The sequence below is a fragment of the Bufo bufo genome, chromosome 7, assembly GCF_905171765.1.
Source record: "Bufo bufo chromosome 7, aBufBuf1.1, whole genome shotgun sequence".
Classification (NCBI taxonomy): Eukaryota; Metazoa; Chordata; class Amphibia; order Anura; family Bufonidae; genus Bufo; species Bufo bufo.
The window spans coordinates 197,551,416-197,578,966 of record NC_053395.1 but is presented as its reverse complement, the minus strand read 5'-3'; the positions used below and the strand labels follow the sequence as shown (position 1 = coordinate 197,578,966).

The 27,551-nt window shown below is 44.1% G+C and overlaps 1 protein-coding gene across 1 annotated transcript in view; it reads left to right on the top strand.

The window, feature by feature from the left end:
• Nucleotides 1-27,551, top strand: part of PSMD14 (proteasome 26S subunit, non-ATPase 14) — an 86,747-nt gene that overhangs the window by 9,492 nt on the left and 49,704 nt on the right. The window contains exons 2-3 of the mRNA XM_040440455.1: nucleotides 5,059-5,110; nucleotides 26,870-26,941. Of these exons, the coding sequence (XP_040296389.1) occupies nucleotides 5,063-5,110; nucleotides 26,870-26,941 (120 nt within the window). The 5' untranslated portion in view covers nucleotides 5,059-5,062. The remainder of the gene's footprint in view (nucleotides 1-5,058; nucleotides 5,111-26,869; nucleotides 26,942-27,551) is intronic.

Below are 27,551 nucleotides of genomic sequence, written 5' to 3'. Positions count from 1 at the left end.
ACTAGGCGTGGACTTGTATTTCTCCTGGGCGCGGTTATCTTCTCCCTGGCTGCGAGCGCATCCAATCAGAGCGCCCCGCTCTTAGCCAGAGAGAAGGAGCTCAAGTTCTTGCGAGAATTGAAGCTCCTCCCACGAGGGAGAAGATAACCGCGCATAGGAGAAATACAAGTCCATGCCTAGTATAACAGAGTCGCCTCATTAGCATATGAGGCACCAAAAGATACGGGGACCACAGCGGACGAACGGGGGATTCTTTAGAGAGAAAAAAAGTGCCAAGACATCAGTGGGGGCCGCACTATAAGGTAGGATAATAATTAGATTATTGATATCCAGGTGAAAGGTTCTCTTTAAGTCTGCAAACTTTACATCCAGGAGAATGGACTCTAAATAAAAAAAAAATTCAGGAAATCCCATCCAGATGGGGACTGCCAGAGGTAGACCTGTTCGCCTCCAGAGAGAGTGCTCAGGTCCGTCAATTTTGTTCTCTAGACCCCAGAGACAGACCTTGGGCAGTAGACGCCCTGTCTATAAGATGGTTCTGGGACCTTGTTTTCGCATTTCCATCTTTTCCACTGATAACTCAAGTAACACAGAAGATCCAGCGGGAACCAACGACAGTAATTTTAATAGCTCCTTACTGGCTGAAAAGAAGATGGTTCTCGGCCCTGAAACAAATGGCATTGGAAGAACCATGGAAAATTCCCTTCCACGGGGAGATCCTCTCTCAGGGTCCAATAAAACATCCAAACCCACAGATCTACAATCTAGCTGGAATGGAAAACTGTAATTAGACTTACAGTAATTCAGTTTCCTTGAGTCCACCATGACGATATATATTCCTCCCCCCCCCCCAAAAAACAAACAAAACCTAACTATATAAATAATTAGTATGTAGATACGTTATACTGAATTCTTATATCTAGTTTGGTATGAACTAATACTGAAATGGGGACACCCATAGATTGCTCACCTACCTTGGTAATTTGCAAGAACACGGAGGGTGAGGAGGGGTGGGGGCAATTTAAACACTCTGTATATTCCTGCCCCTACAGAGGTCAAGGGTCATATCTCACTTGTGGCCGTCATGGTGGATTAAAGGAAACGGAATTACCGGTAAGTCTAATTACGTTTTTTCAAGACACTGCAGGCCATTTGACCAATAAACGAGATGTCACTGGCCTAGGAAGCGGCCGCAGCGCTCACTGGGCCCCCTTCAACCATCTGATTGGTGGGGATGCCAAAAGTTAGACACCCACCATTTTAATGAACTATTCTGAGGATAGCATGCAGGACAAAAGAAGTATGGGGGTTGAAGTTATTATTCCAATAACATGGAACACGTTTCAGGGATTAACCCTTTCTTCAGACAAAAATGGACATGAAGCAAAGGATAGGTTATCCGTATCATAAAAGTGGACTCCCTCTTTAATGAGCACAATTCTGGGGCCCACTCTTGTAGAACATTCAGCAAACGCCATCTTCTCTTTATATTTGCAGGCCACAATACCAAGTGGAGTATTGCTATTGCTGACAGCAGCATTTTATCCCTTGGATTGAATTAATTTTGTAGTATATTGATCTATTTTACTATTTTACTATTTTTATTTTATCATTCTAGCTATGTGTTGTGAAAATATTGCCTTCTATCTGTATTGTTCTTTATTAGAAGTAAAACATTTATGAAAGCGCCTCAAGTGCCTGCCTTGCTAGAATTAAAATTAAAAAAGGCATAAAATTAAAACTCCATGTGTCACTGAAAAAGATGCAAAATTATTAAAATAACCAAATGGTATAAAGGTATGGCTTTCAAAGCCACATGTACAAATTTTTTTTAAAAAAAAGATGAAAATATGTCTGCTTAGAAAGGGGATGTGAATGGCCAAGTCATTAAACAATTGAATGCTAATAGGTGGACAAAGATGTCGGACCTGGTGGTCCCTATGACTACCCAGTATTGTAATCGTATGATTGGGGGGCGGAGGTGACAGGCGGATGTCTAACCTGTTGGTCATAGCCAGTCTTAATAAATTCCCCTCAAATGCACTGATAACAAATATTTTAATAATCACTATATTTTAATTTGTGCCATTTTAAAAAGTAAATGTATGAACAAGCTGTGGCTCACCCTGTCAGACTCGCACAAGTTGTCTGTAGTGATGAAATATCTCATTTCTAATAATGAATGAAATTTAGCAGAGCGGCATCGTCCTCATCAATGCATCGTTGTGACATAAGAAAATGGGGGCTGAGGAGCTGGGAGTAGCTGTGTCTGTTGTCATTCTTCCCTTAATGTCAGACTGCACTTCGTTCTTCCAGTGTAGTGGTAGACATAGATGTTGGACGACTTCCATGCGAATAGTTATTTTTTTTTCCTTCAATTCAGGAGCATATGTGTTCTTCAAGGAGAAGCAGAATTACAAAACATGTCATTGTTCCTGTGGTTCTGTTTCAGGCTTTCACTTGTAATCTTGTATTTCTGCATAGATATAGAGAGTGTGTGTGTATATACCGTATATATTAGTACTTGCTATTATAATGGATTATAATGTATTTCTGTAATAAATTATGTATTTCTCTAAATGTTTCTCTAAAATTTGAGTTCTGCGAGTGCAAAAGAATCTTCAGAAACTTGTATGTAATTAGAGATCTTCTAAGCAGAAGTTAAAACCGTTCCTGTGTAGACCAGGACATGCTGCTGTATCTGAAGGAATGATTGCGTTCCTGATCATTTAGTCATATATATTACCGATGATTGCTCGATGTGCGAAAATTAATCTGTATACAATGTTAAAAAAATAAAAAAAAAACATTGTCGAGCTATACTTTAAAGGGGTTCTCCAACATGGGAAGGCATAGTCAGGGGACCAGGGATGGTGCCAAAGTAAAAAAATAAATAAAATTAGACTCGCCTGTCAGTAGCGGTCCAGCACCCATCTCCACCATGTCCAGGACCAGATTGTGGTTTGCTGTTTACATGAACATCACCTCTGCCGGCCAGTGAATGGCCTCAGCAGTGACCTGTGCAGAACCGCTATTGATTGGCCAGCAGTGGTGACAGGCATGTCACCCTTCTAGTCCAGTGAACTGGAAGTGGCCGAAATGGGAGATCCCTACTGGACACGGTGTACGCATGAAAGGTGAGTTTTTATATATATATATATATTTTTTAAACTTTGGCGCCATCTCCCACCCCTTGAACATGGGTTCCGGATCTCGGAGAGCTCCTTTAAAGCAGAGACTGCTCTGCTGTGAACTGGCATTGCATAGGTGAAGTGAAAAACACATCCTTGTTGGAAAAAAGCCAACAACCCTACCCATACTTATTAGCGCAGAATAACCTACTAATCAATGGTAGCCTAACAGTAGTTGTGTATCCCGGGGACCATTTCTGTCTTGGTGGCCTTGGTTCACCACCAGTGGTCAGTCAGATTGCTTGAGGAAGTTGCACAATATTTCATGTCACTTCACTATAACCCAGCGTACGGTACTTTCACACTAGCGTTCTATTCTTTTCCCATATTGAGTTCCGTCCTAGGGGCTCAAAACCAGGGAAAAAAATGCTTCCGTTTTATCCTAATGCATGGAAAGTATTCCGTTCAGTATGCATCAGGATGTCTTCAGTTCAGTCCCTTTACGGTATTTGGCCGGAGAAAATACTGCAGCATGCTGCAGTATTTTCTACGGCCAAAATTCCGGAACATTTGCCTGATTGCCGTATCCGACATTAATTTCAATTGAAATGCATTAACATACCAAGTGTTCCGAAAAACCGGATGCGGTTTCCCGGTGTGCGCAAGCGCAGACCTTTAAAAATGCGAGAAAAATAAATACCGGATACGTTTTTCCCGATGACACGTCTGCAAATGATATCCGTTTGCATACGGATTTCCGGATCCGTCAGGCAGTTCCGACGACGGAACTGCCTGCCAGATCCTTACAAAGCAAGTGTCATGTCATGCAACCCCATAGGACTTGCTTACAAGGCATTGCTCACCATAATGCAAACAGTTTGGCACTTGTGGAGTCACGGTTAGGTTTTGGGGATGATGGAGTCGGAGCAATTTGTGTACAAAAAACAAACAAACCGCAAAACCCTGCACAAGTGTGAATAGAGCCTAACCATGGGTGCATCTTCCATCAGCCCAGCCATATACACTAGATATCAGTCGGGTGGGTGAACACTTTCTCCCCATCCCCTCCATACACTTGCCTGCGCATCCATATGTGTCCAGGACGTGGCGAGAGGGTTAACCTGCTGTCCAGACACCTTTTATGGAGGCTTATCTCTCCAGGACGAAAGGATTGGACATATAGAAACCCAGCTGTCTGATCCTTTTCTTCCCTGCTAAGTTGGGAGACACCGATACATGTTAATGGTTGGCTGGTTCCACCAAAATCAGTCGCCCTTTATCTAATGTGTATGGCGGCTTTACATTGTCCGCTCACACAGCGCGTGCCGGTGGAATCGCTTCACATTCGCATGTAACGCAGTTTTAGAACATCCTCCTAAAAGTTTTAATCACCCAGAAAAGCAAATGAAGGACCTTTTTTTTTTTTTTCTTTTTAGCGCTTCGGAGCTCATTTTTCTCCTGCTAGCCTTCACGTGCAGTTTTGATGGAAAGTGACAAGCGTAACGTTAATTAGTGAAGGCTCTACTAATGAGAATGTTACTCTTAAATAAGATGGAAGCGCGTGGCTTGTTTCTTTCCGAACGACACACTTGGTGATCAGAACTAAGCCGTTCAGGCACTGCTTCTTCAAGAAGCTCGATCGGGAGAAAAATTACCTTTTCAGTTAAAATATTGCATCAAAAACAACTTTTTTTTTTTTTTTTTTTTCTTTCTGACTTATGGAAACTAAACCTAAAGCCGCAAACACTGTCTGTTAATTAGTGGAGGAGACAGCTTCTTGAATTAATATGTGGCGTTAATTAACAGGAAAGGCTGATGTTGTGCTGTAATTACCACCAATATTTTTGGCATACTGAGTGATTGAAGGTGGATGTAGTCTGACTGATAAGGTGCGCGCCATTTCATTTCTCTTATTTTTATTTTATAGGAATATGGATCGACTCCTAAGGCTCGGAGGAGGAATGCCTGGGCTGGGGCAGGTCAGTAGCTGTTACTACAAACCAGTCAACTACCTTTTTTAAATACCATCAACCCCTGGTTGGTGAATTACAGGACAGGAAGGCTTACTATAAGGCCGCATTCACACACGGCGTCTGGGCAGCTGCAGTATTCTTCAGAAAAGGCCACATGTCTGTTGGGTATTTTCACATGGACATCACAGAGAAAGCCCTGTAGATGCAGAATGTGTCTATGGGCCATTGCATTGGTTATGATGTACTATATGTGTAATAAAACTTTAGTACTAGTTTAAAAAAAAAACTGGTAAACAGACTGCAGATTTCCTTAAAAAAAAAAAAAAGACAAAATGATGCGGCATTCTGCACTATTTAGTCCAGTAAGGTGGCAGACCCCATGATGGTAACCTGAAAGACCCCGTTCTAGTCCGGCTCCGACATGTAGCAGATCCAATACTGCTGCTGTTTTCATTTTTCTGTTCCTATAATTGAAAAGAAAAAAAATGAAATAATGGCATGAAGAAACCAGAAATACAACAAGAAAAATACCAGAAACACAAACAATCATTAGATGTAGTATATAATGGCACAGACTGATAAAATGGGGCACACCCAGGGGGACAGTTACCAGTACTCCATAGACACGGCTGTAGGGCATGCTTTACTGTTTCTTAAATAAAAATGAAAAGATCCCCTAGATGGGGAAAATGTCAATGAAGTATGAAACCTATAGGGGGTCATTTACTATCAGATATATTGCAGAACACTGGCGTATATCTATCACAGATTGCAAATGATAAATGAGATGGTCCTGCCGACCTGTGCCCGTCCCCTTTTGAGACCTGGCGTTAACAGGGAAGGGTACGGCCTCGTCTTTTATCATTTTCTACACTTGATTTAGGTGTAGAAAATGGTCTAAATTTAAGCCAGCAAGGATGCGGTCTTACATTTAGACCGGCGGTGGATGCGCCGAAGTTATGTAGAGGCCGGCACCCTTTCATCACTTCGGGGGATTCACCTCCAGCGCATGGGGTTATTAAAACGCAGGTCTTAATAAATACCCCTCATAATATTTTAGCATTTATAAAAAGTTTATTTAAGGGGTTTTCTGGTACTTGGGTATAGATTGCCTGTCTTCAGGGATAAGTTCTCAATATCAGATCAGTGGGGTCTGACGCCCTTCACCCCCCACCATTCTGCTGTTTCAGTGCAGCGCCAGAAAACAATACAGTGGACAGAGCCGGAAGCAGAAGGTTCCATCCGCTATGTTGTGGCGATGCCCGGGAGCTAAGCTACAGTGTGCTGGCACTGGAGACAACACCATGGTAGAGCCCGCTGTCCAGTGTATAGTATCTAGTGTGGGCAACTGCCTGAAGTAGCTGATCAGTGGCGCTCCACCTCCGATCTGATATAGTCAGCAATATCTACTTCCCAGAAAACCATTTTAACTGCCACAGGAAATCCTGACCGGTTACAGCTATGTTTTTGTCCCCATGTACACGACCATATGTATTTCCCGAATCCGATCCGTTTTTTTTTTGTTTGTTTTTTTTGCAGATCGGATGCGGACCCGTTCATTTTAACAGGGCCACAAAAAATGTGGACAGCACACATGCAGTGTCAAAATCCGTATGTCCGTTCTGCGGCCCTGAAAAAAACATGGAACATGTCCTATCCTTGTCTGTTTCGCGGACAAGGATAGGACATTTGTACAGAAGGGGAAAAAAGAAAATGGTGGCATGCACACAGCTGGCATCCGAAGTTTGCGGACCACAGAACATACACTGTTGTGTGCCTGAGGCCTTATACTGAAACACAGTATAAGGCGTGGTGCCCGTTGCCGTATAGCAGACCGCATTTGCGGATCCGCAATACATGGGCGCCGTTCCGCACGGATGCGGACCCATTCACTTTAATGGGTCCTCAAATCCGGGGATACGAAACGGAGCCCTACGGAAGTACTACAGAGTGCTTACGTGGTGTGTCGTCCCGTACTTCCGTTCCGCAAAAAGGTATAACATGTCCTATCTTTTTGCGGAACCGCCGGAACGCGAACCCTTTAAAGTGAATGGGTCAGCGATCTTCTGCGGCTGCCCCACAGTCTGTGTTCGTGCATTGCAGCCTGCAATTTGTGGGCCGCAGTACAGCCACAGGGCGCACACGTTTCGTCTGCAGGAGGCCTAAGGCCTCATGCACATGGCCGTTGCTCGGTCCCCAATGCACGGGCAACATATGTGCGGCTGCCGCATCGGATCCAGACCCATTCATCTTGAATAAGTCTGTGATCCGTCCACACTGCCAAAAAATAGAACGAGTTGTACTTTTTTTTTGCAGTGCGGAAGCACGGAGAGAACTCCTACGGAAACACGCTGTAGTGCTCTGTGCCTCTATTCCACACAACATCTTCCTGATTGCGGACCCATTCAAGTGAATGGTTCGCATCCTTGATGCAGTGTGCACATGGCCAGGCCCTGTATATTGCGGACCCGTTGTTTGACGGCCACAATACAGGTATGGCCGTGTGCATGAGACCTAAATATGAGTTGCCAACGGGAAGAATAGTCATGGGGATTTTGCTCACCTGGCTCGGCTTCATTGATCAGCCTCTCCCTTCTTGTGTACGGGGAGAATCCTGTCAGTCAAGCGTTTGTGCTCATTGATAAGATGGACAGCCGTGCAGCAGACTCTGGTCCTAGCTCTGCCAGAGAAGAACCTAAACACAGCTAACACTGTAGACCAGGGATACCCAACCTACAGCCCTCCATCATCCCTGGACATCCTGCAGCTATAAGGGCACGTTGGGAGTTGTAGTTTTGCAACACTTGACGGCCGCATGTTGGGCCTCCCTGCTGTAGACCATAGGCTAGAGAACCTTCTGTATATCCCATAGGGTAGTAACTTAAAGTGTACCTAAACTTTCAAGTAAAAAAATTTTTTACTGTTAGAAATACCCTAAAATTTATTTTCATAATACTCATTTTGTATTCTATGCGGTGCAGTGAGCGCTGCTCTGAGGGAAGCACATCTGTCCTCAGACTACGCCGGTTATGCGGGGGCAGCATGAGGACAGGTCCACTCTCCTGCTTGCCAAAATGAAACAAAAGGCCCATTTGGTTGATAGAAACTATCCTAGAATACATGAAACTCATGCAGGAAATGTATCATCCGAGGCATTTTTTTTTTTTATGCCATTTTTTTTCTGATTCTCCAGTGAAAAACTTTTGCATAATAAATTTGGTGCATTATTATTATTATACACCACAGCAGGAGAAAATGCTTTCCAGAATAATTACATTAAAGGGGATATCCTCCTGATCCGCTGCATCTCCCTGTCATCTGGATGGAAACGGCAGCTCTAGCGGGTGACCACTGCCATCACCACAAGAGTAAGACGCTTCAGTGTGGTCACCAGCTCCCTGCTCTACCTGTTGCTAGGCAACTGCCGAGTCTATTTAGCCACCTGCCTAGCAAGACAATGAGGGGAAATAATTATTCCTGATTGTAATCAAGGGATTCAGTGGAATACTCTGCCTTTTATTGGAGTTTTCCTTTAGTTAAGTTTTTGGGTGCCCACTTTTGAGATAAGGGGTTAAAAAAAAAAAAGCAAGTCTTTTATTTTTTTTTATGCTTCGTCTGGCATGAAAAGATTGCTTTTAAGAACATCTGGTGGCACAGCCCGGGAGCTGGGCAGATGATGTGCCCGCCTGTGATATTTGTCTCCATTTTCCTCCGACCTTTTGTCTAAGGTCAAAAGGGGTTTCTCACCTTGTTTGTGCCATTGGGGTTCTCAATGCGCATTTTAATGATGTCATAATTAACTTCCTTAATTCCAGCTTCTGTCATCTGTCTTCTTGAAATGTGAGAAAATGTGTCTGAAAGGTCGACATATGGGCCTCATACAATTGATTCTGCCGAGAAACTAGCAAAATGTTAATTTATTGCTCCCTAAGAAGCATGTAGCGTCAATCGTATTCACAGCGCAAGAAATAACACTTTACCCTCGTCTGCAGTTGTCTTTACGTTGAAAAAGCACTTTTTAAATTTTTTTTTTTTTATATAAACTAGTCGCTGAATATTCTCGTACTTCACTGTCTGTAATGGTGGAAGAACAACCTGAGCAGATAGGAGCGCTGTGGAGTGATGGTCGGGGGCCGGAGAGGCAGGCGTGCCATTATAGAAAGCCATAGCAAACCTATTCCAGTTTGGTTACATCCTATTGTTCCTGGTCTGTGAATAGAATGGCAGAATTTCAGTGAACACTGACACAATAGCAGTGGATATAACCATGCAGATTTGGGCTACATGCACACGAACGTTGTTTGTTTCCGTTTCTGTTCCGTTTATTTTTTTTTTGCGGATAGGATGCGGACCCATTCATTTCAGTGGGTCCGCAAAAAAATGCGGACAGCACACTGCGTGCTGTTCGCATCCGTATGTCCGTTCCGTAGCCCCGCAAAAAAAATAAAAATAGAACATGTCCTATTCTTGTCCGTTTTAGGCATTGTTACAATGAACCTGCAAAAAAAAAAAAGCATACGGATGTCATCCGTTATTTAATTTTTTTGGGGGGGCGGATCCGCAATTTTTGAACCTCAAAACACATACGGTTGTGTGCATGTAGCGTTATATAGCATTTATTGTCTGAGGAAAAAATGGGGACATAGGTTTGAGTTGTGCATTTTTATTGGCCAAAATAAAAGCTTAAAAATTGTCCGTCTTGGTTGGGTGGGTAAAGTATGGAGAACATACATTGGTACAAAAAATGCCATTCAAAACTTTACAGAGCACATTCACCCTCAGGCAGGGAAAAAAAACAACTATAAGGCTCCTTTCACACGAGCGAGTTTTTCGCGCGGGTGCAATGCGTGACGTGAACGTATAGCACCCGCACTGAATCCTGGCCCATTCATTTCAATGGGTCTGTGTACACGAGCGGTGATTTTCACACATCTGTTCTGTGTTGCTTGAAAAACGCAGCATGTTCTATATTCTGCTTTTTCCACGCAGCCCTGGCCCCATAGAAGTGAATGGGACTTCAGTGAAAAACTCATTGCATTCGGAAGCAAGGGCGGATGCGATGCGTTTTTCACGGATGGTTGCTAGGAGATGTTGTAAGCAGTCAGTTTTTTATCTTGCGCGTGAAAAACGCATCAAAATGCATTACACCCGCGCGGAAAAAACTGAACGCAATCGCAGACAAAACTGACTGAACTTGCTTGCAAAATGGTGTGAGTTTCACTGAACGCACCCTGAGCGCATCCGGAGCCAATCCGTCACACTCGTGTAAAAGAGGCCTGAATGTCTATGGGACAAAAATGGCTGTATATGCTGCCTATAAAATAAAATTAAAAAAAAAGCCATTGACCCAAAAATTACAATCGCAAAAATACCAAATAAGCCCTGTGTGTAACACCAGCCTTATAGGTACTGTATTGTAATGGTTCCGAACGGTTGTCACAAAGCATCTGTAAAGATATGACCACGCTGTAAAACGCTCAGGTCTGAACCCAGCCTTACACCAAGTTCACTTGTTGTTTTTGGCATATGCTGAAAAGAAAGACCAAATCAAGCAGGTTGCAGGCTCACGTGTCGATGCTGTTAAAGAGGACCTCTAACCTCCTCTGACATGTCTGTTTTGGTAAGTGCTTCCATTTCCCTTTGTAATTACAATTCTGGAGCATCTCTGCTTATGACTGTTATGCCATTCCTGTATTATTCCTGCTAGAAGTTTACCAATTGCCCGCCGTCTGCAGTAAAGGTACTTCTGGGTGTTACCAGTAGAAGGTGTGTCTGACTGTCCAATCAGTGCTGCTGGTGACAGACTCTGCAGGGACACACCCCCAACTGGTAACACCCATCCGTACCCTGACTGCAAGCTGCTAGCAATTCATGTATAACTTCTAGTGGAAATACCGAAGGAATGGGACAACATAGAGCCATGAGAATAGATGCTCCAGAATTGTTATTACATGGGGAATGCAGGTAGTTACTAAAACGCACATGTCAGGAGAGGGGACAGGTCCTCTTTAAAGTAGCGGGTGACCTGTAACCAAAAATCATCTTGCCACTGTCGCAGTCATGTAAGGTCATGAGTAGGGCTGCAGTAATCGAGTATTCTATCGATTATTTTTACAATTAATCGAGTACTCTAAGAAAAACCTTCTTAAAATAACGTATTTCTTTATAAAAACAATATTTTTATTTCTTACAGTGGTATCGCACCTAATTGCACACACAAGGCTGCTTTCACAGCTGCAATATACATTCTGTCAGAAGAACAGCCAGAATGTACCGTGTCGGGTATAGCTGGATTATCTGCCGGCTGCTGCTGACTGTAATGGGGTCCAGCCCTGTTACAGCGTTTAAGCTGGGTTTTAGCCAGACAAAAAAAAAAAAAAAGAGAGAGCTTTGGATGATGCCCAGTATGTATGCCGATACATGGCCATAATAGTCATTGAGAGCATATAGCTGGTTGTATCCGGCTATACCCAATACGGTATACTCCTGCAGGCTGTTCTTCTGCCAGAATGTGTATCTAAGGTTATGTCGTGAACTCCAGCAGTTTGTTCCGGTGGAGGAATAGACTGCCAGCGTCCACTGGCTGCATCAGTCATAGCTGGATGCCCATTGACTGTAATGGGGATCCGGACAAAAAATGCTGCACAGTGACATAGCGTTTTGATGAGACCCCTCCCAAGTCAGTCAGCCTTGCCCTCAAATCAGTCCCCCCATGCCACAAGCCCGCAATCAGACCCCCATGCCACCATCAGACCCTCCCTTGCTGCAATCAGAGCCAGACCCCCATGCCATCCATTGCCATGTCCCCCACTCCCCCAGTGCCATCAGATCAGCCCCTCCATGCCATGTCCCCCACTGCCATCAGCCCCTACATGCCATCCAGATTGCCAAGATGTCCCCCTTCCCCAGTGCCTCCATGCCATCAGATCAGCCCCTCCATGCCGTGCCCCCACGGGACTCTCGCCTCTCCTGGCATGTCTCTTTTAGTAAATGATAGGAATCTACATGAATTGACATTTCTGGAGTATTTATCCTTATGACTTCTGTGTTGTGATGTTTCTCTATTATTGCTGCTACAAGGTTAGGAATAAAGGTACCACTGGGTGTTACCAGTTGGGGGTGCGTTCCGCCAGAGTCTGACCCTGTTTGACAAGAAGAATAGTAGGTTGGCACTTTATCTGTTAACTAATCTAGCAGGAATAATAGAGGGACAGCACACCGAGTTATAAGAAAAGATGCTGCAGAATTATTTTATGGGGAATGCAAGTAGTTACTAAAGCAGACATGCCAGGAGAGGGGAAGGGTCCTCTTTAAATTCGGTGCTGGACATACAGGTGCTAGGCTCATTACAACGCGCTGGATGTTGATCTCGGCGCAGCAGGGAGAGGAAGAGCTGGTCTGGGAGTGTTAGACACCGGCGGGGTCCAGGTAAGTACAATGTCCACCTCGGTTCGACCGCTCTGGGGGGTCTTTCTTACTCTTTGATAACCCCTTTAACCTGCACTTGCCATGAAACTGCAGCTGTTTGGCTGTCGGTCGCTGCCTGTACAGCCGTGCTCCCGTGTGTCCGTCACATGACCAAGGGCAAGGTTTTTACCCCTGGAAGTAACAATGAAGGTTCCTATCGAGTGACAGCAAACAGTGATCTTGAAAACCCTAAGGAAATGATACAGAAGAAATAAACGGAAAATTGTGTAAGGTCTCGGATTTCTTTGCTGAAAACCTCACCGCTGCTCGTCGCTGGTCGCACGGCTGCTGCTTTCTTTTTAAATCCGAGCCGAGCGCAGTAACGTTCAGTGTCATGCTCTTTGATTTGGCGAGGTAGGAGACTTGCATGGCAATAGCCACTAGATTTTCTGACGCGGTTGCCAATTATCTATCATGTTCTCCCATCTGTGAGTGTATTTTATCAGATGGGAGAGTTGGGATGCGTCCAGGGGAGGGCAACATGGATGGCGCTCAAACCGTAGCACTTGGGAAGTGAATTCTCAGGCACGGGGCTTGTCGTGAGATGGATGGAAAAGAGACAGCTTTCCACAGCTCTAGAGAGCAGTCATAATATATATGCCGACCTGTAAGACCTGCCAGTCGCACGGGACTAGGTTCTCATCCTCATGGGGGACGTTTTAAATATCTGCCTCCACAAAAAGACTTATGAAACGGCGGTCCACGTAGATTACAGCTATGGACGTGGCCCTGCTGACTGATGATGAGCTAATAAAAAGTCACACGTTTTAGCAAAGGGATAAGCCGCCTGCGAATTTCACAGGAGAGCATTCAGTGCGATAAAATCCGCTCCGTGTGTCGGGGGTATTTCCCGTCCTGAATGCTGCTCCTGTGACATCAGCTCGTGGCGTTCTTATTTATAATGCTGTGTGTTCCTGCCCGACCTCAACTGTACTGAATTGTGCTCACATAATGCCGACTGTACGAATCATTACCGATGAGGTCGATCAGGAACACACCGCTTTATAAATCATTATAATACCACGCGTCCGAGTCATAGGAGCAGCATTCAGGATAGTAAATACCTCTGACTAGGGATCGATCGATTATCGGTTTGGCCGATATTATCGGCCGATATTGAGGATTTTGAACGTTATCGGCATCTATTTTGCCGATATACCGATAACGTATGGGGAGCACAGAACGCGCTGCTCTCAGCGCGTTCTGTGTTCCCTCAGCAGCACAGGGGAGAAGGAAGCAGTGTCTCCTCCCCCTGTGCTGCTGCTGCCGCTGCCTCCAATGACAGGACGGAAGACAAGAGGAGGGGAGGGGCTGTGGCCGCTGCGCCACCAATGAAGATGAGTCTTTCATTAATTCAAATACAGGAGGCGGGAGCTGGCTGCAGAATCACATAGCCGGCTCCCAGCCTCTATGAACGGCAGCTGCGGTCCGCGGTAGTTAACCTCTTAGGTGCCGCGTATCGCAGCTACCGCTCATAGAGGTCGGGAGCCGGCTATGTGATTCTGCAGCCAGCTCCCGCCTCCTGTATGTGAAAGAGAGGTATCTTCATTGGTGGCGCAGTGCGCCCCCCCCCCCCCCCCCCTCAAGCCCCCTAGTATTAGTCATTGGTGGCGCAGTGCGCCCCCCACCCCCATCCCAATAGTAAAAACATTGGTGGCGCAGTGCGCCCCCCCCCCCCCCCCCAGTTCTAATCATTGGTGGCAGTGGCCACAGGATCCCCTCTCCCCTGCTCCTCCGATCGGAGCCCCAGCAGTGTAAGCCTGGGGCTCCGATCGGTTACCATGGCAGCCAGGACGCTATTGAAGCCCTGGCTGCCATAGTCAGCTCCATGCTGCTGTGTGCACAGAGCACAGGGCAGCAGGGAGAGTGCGAGATCCTATTCACTCTGATAGAGATCTATCAGGGTGAATAGGACAAGGGTTCTAGTCCCTAAGGGGGCTAAAAGTTAGTAAAAAAAAACCACAAAAATATTAAGTATAAATGAAAAAGATTTACAAAAAAAATAAAATAATAATACACGTTAACAATAAACATTAATTTTCAGCAGATTTGTGTAGGAAATTTTTTTTTTTTACTCAAAAATAAAAATACCCAGAATATCGGTATAAATTATCGGCTATCGGCCTGAAAGTTGACTCTTGTAGTCATAGATTTCAATTTCTAGAGCAAGGACAGCCCACGATTCATACACGGGTCCTCATCTGGTGCAACACCAGTCTTAAAGGGGTTGTGTAAGAATGGAGGTTTTTGGCAACCCCCCTGCTTGGCCGGGCCTGTAAAAGGAAGCTTACTTACCTGCTTCCCGCTCTTTCTCCTCCCTGCCTGCGATTCTCCGCTGGGCTCCCTCGCAGAAAACATTATCCAGTTTGACATCGTCGCGGCCGTTGCAGTGACCGGATCAACTTATGTCAGGACACATGGTCACTTGACGCAGGGTGATGCGGTCTCCACCGCGGCCAGTGATTGACTGCAGGCGACCTCAAACTGGATATTTACAGAGAGGGAGCATCGCAGGACGGGAGGAGCAGGTAAGTAAGCCTCCCTTTACAGGTCCCGCTAAGTGAGGGGAGGGTTGCCTTATTCTTGCACAACACTTTTCCTAAATGTCCCCTTAGCATATAGCGTTGTTTGTAATGTGCTTAGAAAGAACCCACTTGATTGTTTCAGTAGAAGTCGGGGGGCTTCTTTATGACTTTTGGTTGCAGTCTTGCCTGAAGTTGTTTGCAACTCTTTCTCTCATAGGAAAGCCATTGAGATCTTAGCTGCAATTTCACCTCGTCTTTTGGGCAACTAAATATTCCCCTAGAGCCATAGCCTTCCTTTACATATTACCTTTCATGTCACTTTATTTTTAAGGGGTCATCTGAACATGGGAAACCATTTTGGATTGATGATGTGGGAGCCGCCATTGGACTCATCGGTTATATGTAGGGAAACCACAAGATACATTTATTGGATGACTATTTAAAAAGGTTGTCTGTCGTGCCGGGGATGGTCCTGCTGGCCGTGTAATGCATGGACGGGTCTAGTCTGCCCCACTCTTTTTGTTTGCAGCAGCTCTAACTCGTAGAGGGAGTCCACTTTTAGCGGGCTACCCTCTATCACAGCCATTTGCTCTAATAGGCTAGGTTACCATCATAAGACCATAAGACGCCCCCTTTAAAGAGGTTGTCCAGTCTCTAGGCATTGATGACCTGTTCTTAGGTCATTATTGGATCGGTGGGGCTCTGACACCGGCACCCCCGCCGATCAGCGGTTCTTGGCAGCCACTAGCACTGGAAATAACAGAGTGGACGGCGCTGGAAGCTACATCTCAGCCCCCTTTCAAGTGGTAAAGCTTTCTGCTTCCGCCTCTCTGTTATTTTTGCTGCCGCCGGCTGCTGAGCAGCCCTTCCTGGTGCTGGACCCCACCGGTCTGATATTAATGACCTAGCCTAAGGATAGGTTATCAGTATCCAGGGTCCGGGAAGATAGACAGCAAGAGAATTGCAGCCAATTCATGCCTGAGCTGAATGTAACCTCGCACCCACCACCGTGTTGGTTTTATGTTGAAGTATCGTTAAGAGAAGCAGTAATTGGTGTCAGGAGCTGGCACGGTCTTTCTGCTTCGGAAGGCGGCGGGCAGTGATCATCCTCGTTATCCTGCGACCAGACAAGAGCCGTTCACAGGAGAGCTGTTTATGACATCATTAAGGTCATTAAGGAATAAAAAAAAAATTGCACCTTTTTTTATTCCCTTATGTGATTTCCATATTGTTTGTCTAAAAGTAACTGGAAAAACCCAGCTCAAACTCAACCAGTCACTAAATACGTGTTTGCAGCATATGGGCGGCCGTGCCACATGGGTGCGGAGGTAACCCGGGCACCTGTGTCTAGGACATGGCGGTAATAGCACATTTAGAGGGAAAATGTGACTTCTCCGGTCAGTTTGCCCACACATTGGATTGTATTTAGGGTGTTAATTGCTGCAAAAATATTCACAGGCCAAGGCCATTTCTTAATCTCAGTAAATGTTTTACAAGGTTTTTATATTTAAATGTCCTCATCCATGATTTTTTTTTTTTTTTAGGAAATTGAAAAATAAAACTTGAATATTTGTGTGGTTTGTGCTCTTTTTGTTTTTTTTTTCCCTCAGTGACAACTATCATTTCTATGGGAGGCAAAATGAATGTGTGCGCGCGTTTTGGTTTCTTCTTATTTATTAAATTTTAAGCAGAAACATATCCCCCGCTTTATTTAATTTTTAGGGGCCCTACAAACACAAGAATTTGCAATTGCATTTTTCTTTGGGTGGGGGGGGGGGGGTGTTTGAAAAGTAGCCAGGAAACCAAAAAAAAGGCCTACTTATGAACAAAAAATAAATAAAAATAACGCAGGTGTGGCATTTTATATTTTCCATAGACCTTCAGCTAACATCTGGAGGTGTCGTTCTTACCACAAAAAATTACGGTGCAGAAAAGCGCAACCAAAAACCAATGTGCGAACCCACCCTATTGGAGCTATAGGCGGTCCATTGCTGTCGCATGTTGTGGTTTCACACAGAGGTTTTTTTTTTGAAAGACACCACTGCAGTTTTTTTTTCTGCCAAATCCATTAGTGGATTCAAAGGAACAGGAAATATAAAGGAGAGACTAAAACTAGGACTTCACAGTGAAGATTGCACTATTCTAAGTCAAAGCATAGTGAATGGAGTGGAAAATATCCGTGTGCATTTCTGCACCAAAATGCTCATTTTCTAACGGCTGTATTTTGGTGGCGTTTTGCCGCAGATCTCGTCCTTCGTTAGAAAAGGGTGAAATCCACAGCTAAAACCGCAAACATTATTGACATGCTACAGATTTGGAAATCCGCAAAGCGGGTCCATTTCCTTACAGAAAAAATCCGCAAAGTGTACATGAGATTTGTGTAATCCCATACACTTTGCTGGTACCGTACTACACTGCAGTTTTCCGTACAGGAATCCACGCTGCAAAGACGCACGTATTCTGCAACGTGTGCAGGTGACCTTATACAGATCCAGTCCATATGAAGCTCTCGGAAGGTTGCATCGCATCGTTTTGAATTTGACTACAGTGGACATGAGACATGGATGTTTAAATGACCAGTAGACTGAAATACATGGAGATGCATGCTGACCTCTTCTCTGCATAGTGCCTTCACTGCCTCCAGTTACCGCTATACAGTGCCAGCCTGGACCCTTATGTAATGTGTTGATCACGTTTTCGCTGTATTCAACCATATTCCTTTGGATCCTTGCACTACAGCTTAGTGTGTGCTCCGTGGCCGTTTTGCAGACCGCATTTGTGGATCCGCAATACACGGGCACCGTTCTGTGTGCATTCCGCATCACGGATGCGGACCCAATCACTTCAATGGGTCCGCAAATACGGAGATGCGTGATGGAAGCACTACGGAGTGCTTCCGTGGGGTTTCTTCCCGTACTTCCGTTCTGCAAAAAGATAGGACGTTCTATCTTTTTGCGGAATGGCTGGATTGCAGATCCAGTTAAAGTGAATGGTTCTGAAAATCGCTGCGGCTGCCTCACGGTGGGTGTTCGTGCACAATTTATGGGGCGCACGTGTTTGTGTGCAAGAGGCTGAAGGAACCCTAAGCTGAGCACATGAAGCTATAGTCAGAACTTTTCCTGCATTATAGAGGTGGGAGGGAACCAACCTTAAGTATTCTGCACCTCGTTCGTACAGTTAACATGTAGCGTGTTAGTACAGTTAGGGCCTATTCAGACGGCTGTAGCGTTTTACGGAACTGCAAGTTGTGGACTGCCCATGGCCGCAACCGTAATAGAAAATGCCTGCGTTTGCGGACAAGAACAGGACTAGCTCTCTTTTCCGCTGAGCCACGGCAACGTATCACATCCTCACTTGCTTGCAGCCCCATTCATTTCTTTGGGGCCAGCGTTGGGTGAAAAATGCAGAATATAGAACATGCTGGGATTTTCACGCAACGCACAAGTGATGCCTGAAAACCAACGGTCATGTACACAGACCCATTGAAATGAATGGGTCTAGGTTCAGTGCGGGTGCAATGCGTTCACATCACGCATTGCACCCGCGTGGAATACTCGCTCGTGTGAAAGGGGCCTAAGAGTTTTACCCCCGGTACGGGCATAGAAGTACACTCACCTAAAGAATTATTAGGTACACCTGTTCTATTTCTCATTAATGCAATTATCTAGTCAACCAATCACATGGCAGTTGCTTCAATGCATTTAGGGGGGTGCTCCTGGTCAAGACAATCTCCTGAACTCCAAACTGAATGTAAGAATGGGAAAGAAAGGTGATTTAAGCAATTTTGAGCGTGGCATGGTTGTTGGTGCCAGACGGGCCGGTCTGAGTATTTCACAATCTGCTCAGTTACTGGGATTTTCACGCACAACCATTTCTAGGGTTTACAAAGAATGGTGTGAAAAGGGAAAAACATCCAGTATGCGGCAGTCCTGTGGGCAAAAATGCCTTGTGGATGCTAGAGGTCAGAGTAGAATGGGCCGACTGATTCAAGCTGATAGAAGAGCAACGTTGACTGAAATAACCACTCGTTACAACCGAGGTATGCAGCAAAGCGTATGTGAAGCCACAGCACGCACAACCTTGAGGCGGATGGGCTACAACAGCAGAAGACCCCACCGGGTACCACTCATCTCCACTACAAATAGGAAAAAGAGGCTACAATTTGCACGAGCTCACCAAAATTGGACTGTTGAAGACTGGAAAAATGTTGCCTGGTTTGATGAGTCTCGATTTCTGTTGAGACATTCAAATGGTAGAGTCCGAATTTGGCGTAAACAGAATGAGAACATGTACCTATCCTCTGATGGCTACTTCCAGCAGGATAATGCACCATGTCACAAAGCTCGAATCATTTCACATTGGTTTCTTGAACATGACAATGAGTTCACTGTAGTAAAATGGCCCCACAGTCACCAGATCTCAACCCAATAGAGCGTCTTTGGGATGTGGTGGAACGGGAGCTTCGTGCCCTGGATGTGCATCCCTCAAATCTCCATCAACTGCAAGATGCTATCCTATCAATATGGGCCAACATTTCTAAAGAATGCTATCAGCACCTTGTGGAATCAATGCCACGTAGAATTAAGGCAGTTCTGAAGGCAAAAGGGGGTCCAACACCGTATTAGTATGGTGTTCCTAATAATTCTTTAGGTGAGTGTATATGTCTTATAAGTCTGTGTTCAGTGCTACAGGTGACGTATCATACATCTGACATGGCTGTGCCTAAAAAGCTTTCAGGGATTGTCTCATCTTTGCAACTTCTGTCCATTATCCCTATTAGTGTATATGGAGGTCCTGTAGAGGGACACCCCACTTGGCTGTTATCTGCTAACAAGCATTGACTCTTGATGTAACAGACTCATTGGCAGTCATTTATTAAGGGACTTACGGCTTTTAAAGTTGTAAAAAATAGTTGCAAGTGCCTTTCTTATGCCGTGTTCGGCAGGTGGGTGGGCTGGGGGTTGTCGGCGGCTGGCCCTGGCAAACTTACTAGCATTTACACCTGGAAACAGGCATAAATGTTGGTGAGAAATGACTCCAGCCAGGGGTTGGATTAGTTTTTCTCTCCAGGTGCACGGACTGCTTTGTATTTGCCTTCTCGTAAATTCGCAGAATCTTACGGCAGCGCATTTTACGCTGGTCTTGGTTAATCACCCCCATTTGGTTGTTTGAATGGCTGCTTGTAATACCACATTTCCCCTCTAGTGGTCACTGCAGGGAAAATAGAAGGGCCTTTTGGTGTGGGTTTCAGTTGATGCACCCCTGATGATCTCTTATCTTAAAGGGGCTGGATGTACAGGGCTGGGGTGTAGTATAAAGTCCTGAAATGGCAGTATTTTCTAAATATTATTATCAATAATAATAATAATAATAATAATATTTTGCGATATCTCTTGATCATACAGTGCTTATAGATGGTAATGCATATTTAGTACCTACTTTCTCATTGCATCATAAGGGAGCAATAATACTTTTTTTTTTCTTAAAAAATTCAGGCCTTAAAAACCAATTCATAATATATTTTACTTATTTTATTTGGTTCCAAAATTATCGGTAGCAATTAAGTCCTTTTTTAGGCTTTTTTTTCCAACTTTTGATAAGGGTGATGTCTGTATTGGACTCCGAGGGCCGTCGGACGTCACAAACAATACTGGGTTTCTTATAGGTCAGTGGCCAGCTTTAGAAATATCGTCCGTCTTAATGATTATTCTTATACTTTAACGTTGCCCGTGTTAATTTTTCGCGCGGCGCTCCCAAGCCAGCGGTTCGACTTGCAAAGGGTTAAACCAGCAGGAAAGAATTCATTTCCACTTTAATGACCTCTCCTTGCTGGGCTTGGGCAATGGGGAACATGCGTCTGACTTGTACTCCTATTGCCAATTAACACCTCCTATAACAGGTTGCCTCGGCGCAGGGCTGAAGCAGACGCAGTGGCGGTAGTTTACATGCAGCTTGTTTTTCACACTACTTGTTTAATGCCCGCAAAATTAAAGCATTAAAAGGATGGCTCCTCGAGCCCGAAATAAACATGCCGTCCTCGGCCCCTGGATGTATATTTGTATGTTTTACGTGCACTGTCCTCCCAGCCGTAGAGAAATGTAAAGATCCTAATTGCTTTAGGTTTACAGTTACAGTCTACGGACCTGAACACTCAGACAAGTCATCGTTTTTTTCTTTTCTTTTTTATATTAATGTCGCCGCTCATTATCTGGGCATCCTTTTATCTTTTGACTCCCACATAAAAAAAAATAAAAAATGACCTTTTTGCTTTCTTAAAATAGTCTACTGTAATTGAAGGTGAAACTATAGTACAAAAAGTACAGTAGTTAGGGAAAAAATTTGCGCTGCCTAGAAAAAAAAATCTGTGTAGTTTTTGTCGTAGCCCTTGTTAATAATTTATTACTTTGTAAGTTTATTTACAGCAAACACAGTTCAGCGCCTGATTACAGCTTTCTTATCAGTCGTTTTGACTCTCGTTTTAATCAGCAGGTATTTAATAAACCTGGCTAAGTAAGTGATGGAAGTTCACACTAATAGGAAGGTGAAGTAAAGCGGCTAATAGTGTTAATAAATTTGCTAAAAGGACTGAGCAGATAACACATTAGGTTTGTGCTGTTACCATCTGAAATGCCTTTTGTAGCACTTTGTCAACAAGTACTGCCCATGTGAAAAAGACAAGCCGGCGCGTCGACTCCCAGCGTCCTCCGCGGCCAGCACATTTTTTTTTTTTCATTTTTTTTTTTTCATGTTATTAATGACATACTTACAAAAAAAAAGAGTTTATCTTTTATGGTGGTTTATATAAACGGATGCGAATTGATTATTTTTTTTATATATATATTTTTTCTTCTTTTTTGAGAATGGAGAATACCGCAAGGTTCAGTGTCCATGATAACATTCCTAAGTAAACTCTGTGCCAGCGTTCAAGAATAGCAAATTAGAGTAGAGTAAGGCCTCATGCACACGACCGTTACGTTTTTTGCGGTCCGCAAACCGCGGATCCGCAAAAAACGGAAGCCACCCGTGTGCTGTCCGCATCTTTTGCTGCCCAATTGAAGTGAATGGGTCCGCACCCGAGCCGCAAAAACTGCGGCTCGGATGCGGACCAAAACAGTCGTGTGCATGAGCCCTAAAAAAATAATACTGCCTGTTTGTACTTCCAATAGTGCGGACAAACTTTTTGAGAGTGTTTTTCATTTCAAAAATGTTGCGGCTGTAAAGTGTCAATTTACAAAGACCATCTCTAGACCAATATGTCCTTGAATGGTATGACGAGCACTTTAGATGCTATGGGGCAGATTTATTCGTCCTGCAGATGGCGGTAAACGAAGAGCGGCTGACTAGACCTGTGGATTTATCACAGGAGCTCAGGCTGAAGGATAAATGTGGTGCAGGGAAAGGGGCTTTTGTCTAACTTTTGGTTGGCTTACCTTGAGACAAAATTTTACCCCAGAATACCGTCACTATTTTTTGGCGCAAAACGGCACATCTCGGACCCCCTTTTGCGTTAAGCTCCACCGCAAGTGGGGAAACCTAGTTGCCCCAGTTTGGTCCACTTTCTAGACAGATTAGTAAATGTGGGCCAAAGTGCGAACTGTCAAGTAGGGGACGACGTTGTTTAGTAGAAATGCAACTCCAGCTTTGAAATAAAATGACCAGAAATAGTTGAAAGCGGCTGGTGTTACCATGATTTTACCACTGATTTATTATACATGAACCATTTAAAGTGTTTTTGCCATCTCGGACAATGGGGGCATATCACTAGGATATGCCCCCATTGTCTGATAGGTGCGGGTCCCACCTCTGGGGCATTTTATTTTTTTATTCCAATCTAAATTTAGTAGGAGTCTGAGTCGGTGCATTGTTTGCCGACTCCGACTCGAGGTACCCAAAATTTCCTCCGACTCCACAGCCCTGGAGCCGAGGTCATGGGCTGCTAGATGGCCACTAGCACATCCGCAATACCCAGACCCCATAGCTCTGTGTGCTTTTATTGTGTAAAAAAAACAATTTGATACATATGCAAATTAACCGGAGATGAGTCAGAGCTTGAAAACATGACTCTTCTCTGGTCACACAAGTAAGATATGACTCTTTTATTTTTTTATTTTTTTATGTTAATTTGCATAAAAGGCAGGAAGTATAAATATGCATAATACTTATTGAATTCGTCTGCAAATGAAATTAAAAGTTTAATTTTTTTATGTTTAGGGTAACACAATGAACATTTAGAAACGCTCAGTGAGGGTAGCATAGTAGAGGTGACAGGTTCCCTTTAAGGAGCCGGTGTAAAAGATAAAGGCGTTGGGAGTTTGGTCTACCAATTCCATACAACAGCTGTAGAACCTATGGGCCCATACTATACCGCCATATGTCGCTGATATAGTACACAAGCTTATGTAAAGTCAGGTGTTGGGTTACTGAGGTATTCTTCTATAGAACCTATAGTGCTGTATGGAGTGTGTCTACTGCTCCGTCGTATGCCGCCACACTGCCTCTTTCCCTAAGGTTTTGCTATAAAGCCTTTAATAAAATCTTTTTTTCTTCTTACATTTTCATCTGCTACACGGACGGAACCGTATCCAAACCTTGGATCAGTAATATATGGATAGCTTTCGTCACTCCCTTTGCTGGCTATTCTTGTCTGCAAAACGTGTTCTATATTTTGCGGAAAGGCCACAATGCGGATTGGACGCATCACCAAATGACGGTGATGTGCATAAGGCCTTATGGTGCTTTGTATTATTGCATGGTGTGCTTGTGCTATTGTGCTCATTCATAGTCCTTTTCCTTGCTCATACATTTGCACAATTCATTTATTCGGGCCTGTTTTTAATATTAAATTTCAAAGTTGAATACAATCTAAAGGGATATATTCTTTATTTTTATTTTATTTTTTTCTAGATTTCTGATCAGTCAAATAAAAAAAATAAAAAGGGGGGGGGGGAAACATTGTAGGGAGTAGAAATGGGTCCTGAGCATAGTGGAGCTGAAATGACTTTCTCTGCTCTTCCCAATTACATTATCATGATATCATCATTACCCTGGGCTGCGAGTTAGTGGAAGCCCGGGAGAAGACGCTCCAGGTTTCAGATTGTTTCTACCTCCTGAGTGAAGGCTGTGATTATTGCCCTGCGGGCAGGTCAGTTCACTGGCTAACACTTTTAGACAGTTAAAGGCGGATTGTAGCAGCTATACTACTTCTTTTTTCAGAGCGAAATCAGTCAGATCGATTTTCAAGTGTCTTGTGACTGACCTTTCACCAGAAAGCAGAAGAATTTACTTTGTTCTAATTTTTCCCTATCCTTCTCCTCTTCAAAGTCTCCTTTAATATAAAAAAAAATATATATATATATATATATATGTATATATATATATATATATATATATATATATATGTGTGTGTGTGTGTTTTTTTAGATTGGTAGCAGGAAAAATGAACCCAATAATGCTATTAAAATCCTATTAAATTGAAATTCCAATTATTCCAGTTGCTAAAAAGTATCCCCCATTCACTTGATGGAGAATAACTAACTTAGGCCTCATGCACACGACCGTATGCATTTTGCGGAACTGCAAAAATATGAATGACATCCATGTGCATTCCGTATTTTGCGGAACGGAACAGCCGGCCCTTCATAGAACAGTACTATCCTTGTCCGTAATATGGACAATCATAGGACATGTGGACATAAGGAAACGGAATGCACACGGAGTAACTTCTGTTTTTTTTTTTTTTTTTTTACGTTTTGTCTCTGTGTCTCATCTGGGTGTGGTCCTATATGCAGCTAGTCTCGTAGCGGGGAAACTACATCTCCCATAATTCCCCTGTCCACCACTTGCACCTTGAACCCAAACCCCCCCCTTTTCTGCTACAGCTCAAGTGACCTGTGTCGCTCCACCCGTCCCTCTTACTGTAGTTTTGTTCCGGTAGAGAAGCCGAAGGACACAATCTGATCTGTGATGTTTCGTGCTTCGGCCATAAGAGGGAGTGGAGCAGGAACGTCACAGATGATGGGAGCATTCGGCAGAGTTGCGGTCAGAGCGCCATTCCTGTGAGAGTGGGCAATGTGAAGGATATTAGTAAGTTGTAATACAAGGCGCAGCCACTACTATAAATATGGAGCTGTATCTTAGGGTCCATAACGTGTTTTGCGGATCTGCAAAACACGGCAATGTGCGTTCCGCAATTGCTGACAAGAATATGACATGTTCTATTTTTTTTTCGGAAACGAAATGCGGACCCGAAAGTGCGGGTGCGCATTTCCAGCTCGGGTCCGCACATCGTGCGGCCTCAAAGAAATGAATGGATCCGCAATTCCGTTCCGCAAAATGCGGAGCGGAATTGCGGATGTGTGAATGGAGCCTAACAGTGAGAAGGATACAGCCATGCAGCGCCTTCAAACAACTGATCAGGGGGAGCCAAGAGTCGGACTATTAAACATTAGTTTTAAAACTGTAAGGATACATTTACACCACACTAAAAACCTGCGGTCATGCGGTCGTTTTCATGACCGTTGCAGTCTATGGGGCTATTCACATGGCAGTTTTTTTTTTTTTTTTTTTTTTTTTTTTTTAACAACCAGTGTAAAATGGGCTTCAAAAAATAGGACTAATGTCTTATTTTTGCCGATTTTAACAGCCAAATTATAATCAATGGGCCCCTCTTTTTAATGGGCTTTTACACAGGCGCACACATGTAACAGCAGTTAATAACGGGTACACTATGAAAAAAATAAAAAAACACTTGCTCCGCACTGGAGGCAGCAGAACCTGACGCTCCCAACGTTGTGACCTCACAGGATCACGCTGGGAGCGTCAAGTCCTGCTGCCTCCAATGTGGAGCAAGAGCAAGTGTTCCCGCGTGCCTGGGGAGAGGTTTGGTTTTTTTTTCCCCCATAGTTTACCCATTTTTTAGCAGCCGTTACCCGTCGATTTCATTCGGAGTCCATTAATTGGAATACCAGGATTAGCTGCTAATAAAAATATGGAGCGATCTCTGAGGCAGATGCTGCCATGATGATGTGAGTACAGTCCAATAGAGCCACAATCAGATAGGAACTGACTGCCCCATAAATCTGTTATGATGCAGTCATTTTGCTTCAGGGGGAGCCGTGGTCGGTCCAGAATATGCGACCGACACACAGACCGCGTTACCCAGGCCGATCACGGTCCTGTGAATCAGCCCCTATAGGAGTACAGCTCTCGGCTATCTCCGCAACTCCCATAGAAATGAATGTAGCAGCTTGTGGCCACTCCGTTGATTTTGGTGGGCTCCACAGGTGACGGGTCCCCCATTCTCAGAGGGGGCAGCAATAGGAGCTTCCCCCCCCCCCCACTGACCTAATAACTTTATATAACCAGAATACCCCTCTTGGCTCAGGTGAGGATTGTAAAATGATATCCCCAAATGGCTCCATGAACGTCATCCGAGAAAAGCAGACATAAAATTTAGCATTTGAGATTACTGTAATGCTATGAAGATTCGAAGCTCCCTCTCCCACATTCCCTTCACTCCACCGCAGCGATGCAAAGTGAAATTGTTTTGAAATGCGTTAATCACCCCAGGCTAACAACACCACCGCATTCACACCACCACCAAGACGGGATAGAGATAATTGAGACATGAAAAGTATTTTGCAACTGTAGGAAGCCATGTCTGTATGATACTATCCAGTCTAACGGGATCTCTTCATAGGCAGACATTTGTGTAGCCTGGACATGACCTGGGACCAGCCACATTTTAATAAACTATTTTGACTTCTTTTTATAGGGGCCTCCCACCGATGCTCCCGCAGTGGACACAGCCGAGCAGGTGTATATTTCTTCTTTAGCATTGCTTAAAGTAAGTATCTGTGTCTGTATGTTCATGTCAAATGACTTTTTTCTGAGATTGTACCGATCCTCAAACCTCCTCTCAAAGTCTTCTTTTATTTAGTGTTTCTACAGAGCTGGCTTTTGTGAATTGCATTCTAGGAAGTGTCGTTTTAAAGGGAGTCTTTTAGCTAGACAGACACTCTTTTGACTTAAAGGGGTTGTCTGAGATTAGAAACGGTCCCTCCTCTGGCTATTGGTTGTGTCTGGTTTTCCAGTTCATTCAATTCGTTGCAAGACCATTAAAGGCCAAGGTACAATGCATTCGGTAAGTCTTCAGAGCCTTTCGCTTTTTCATATGTTGCAGCCTTGTGCTAAAATGTAAAAAAAAATAAGTTTTCCTCCATCAATCTGCACTCAATACCCCATAATGACAGTGAAAACAGAATTAGAAATTTGTTGAAAATTAGTTGAAAAAGAAAAACTAAAATTTTGCATTGATATACTGTATTTTTCACCCTATAAGACGCACCAGTCCGTAAGAGGCACCTAGGTTTTAGAGGAGGACAATAAGAAAAAAACATTTCATTACACCTCAGGTCAGACCTCAGCTGACAGCCCCCTTTAGAACCCCAATGTTA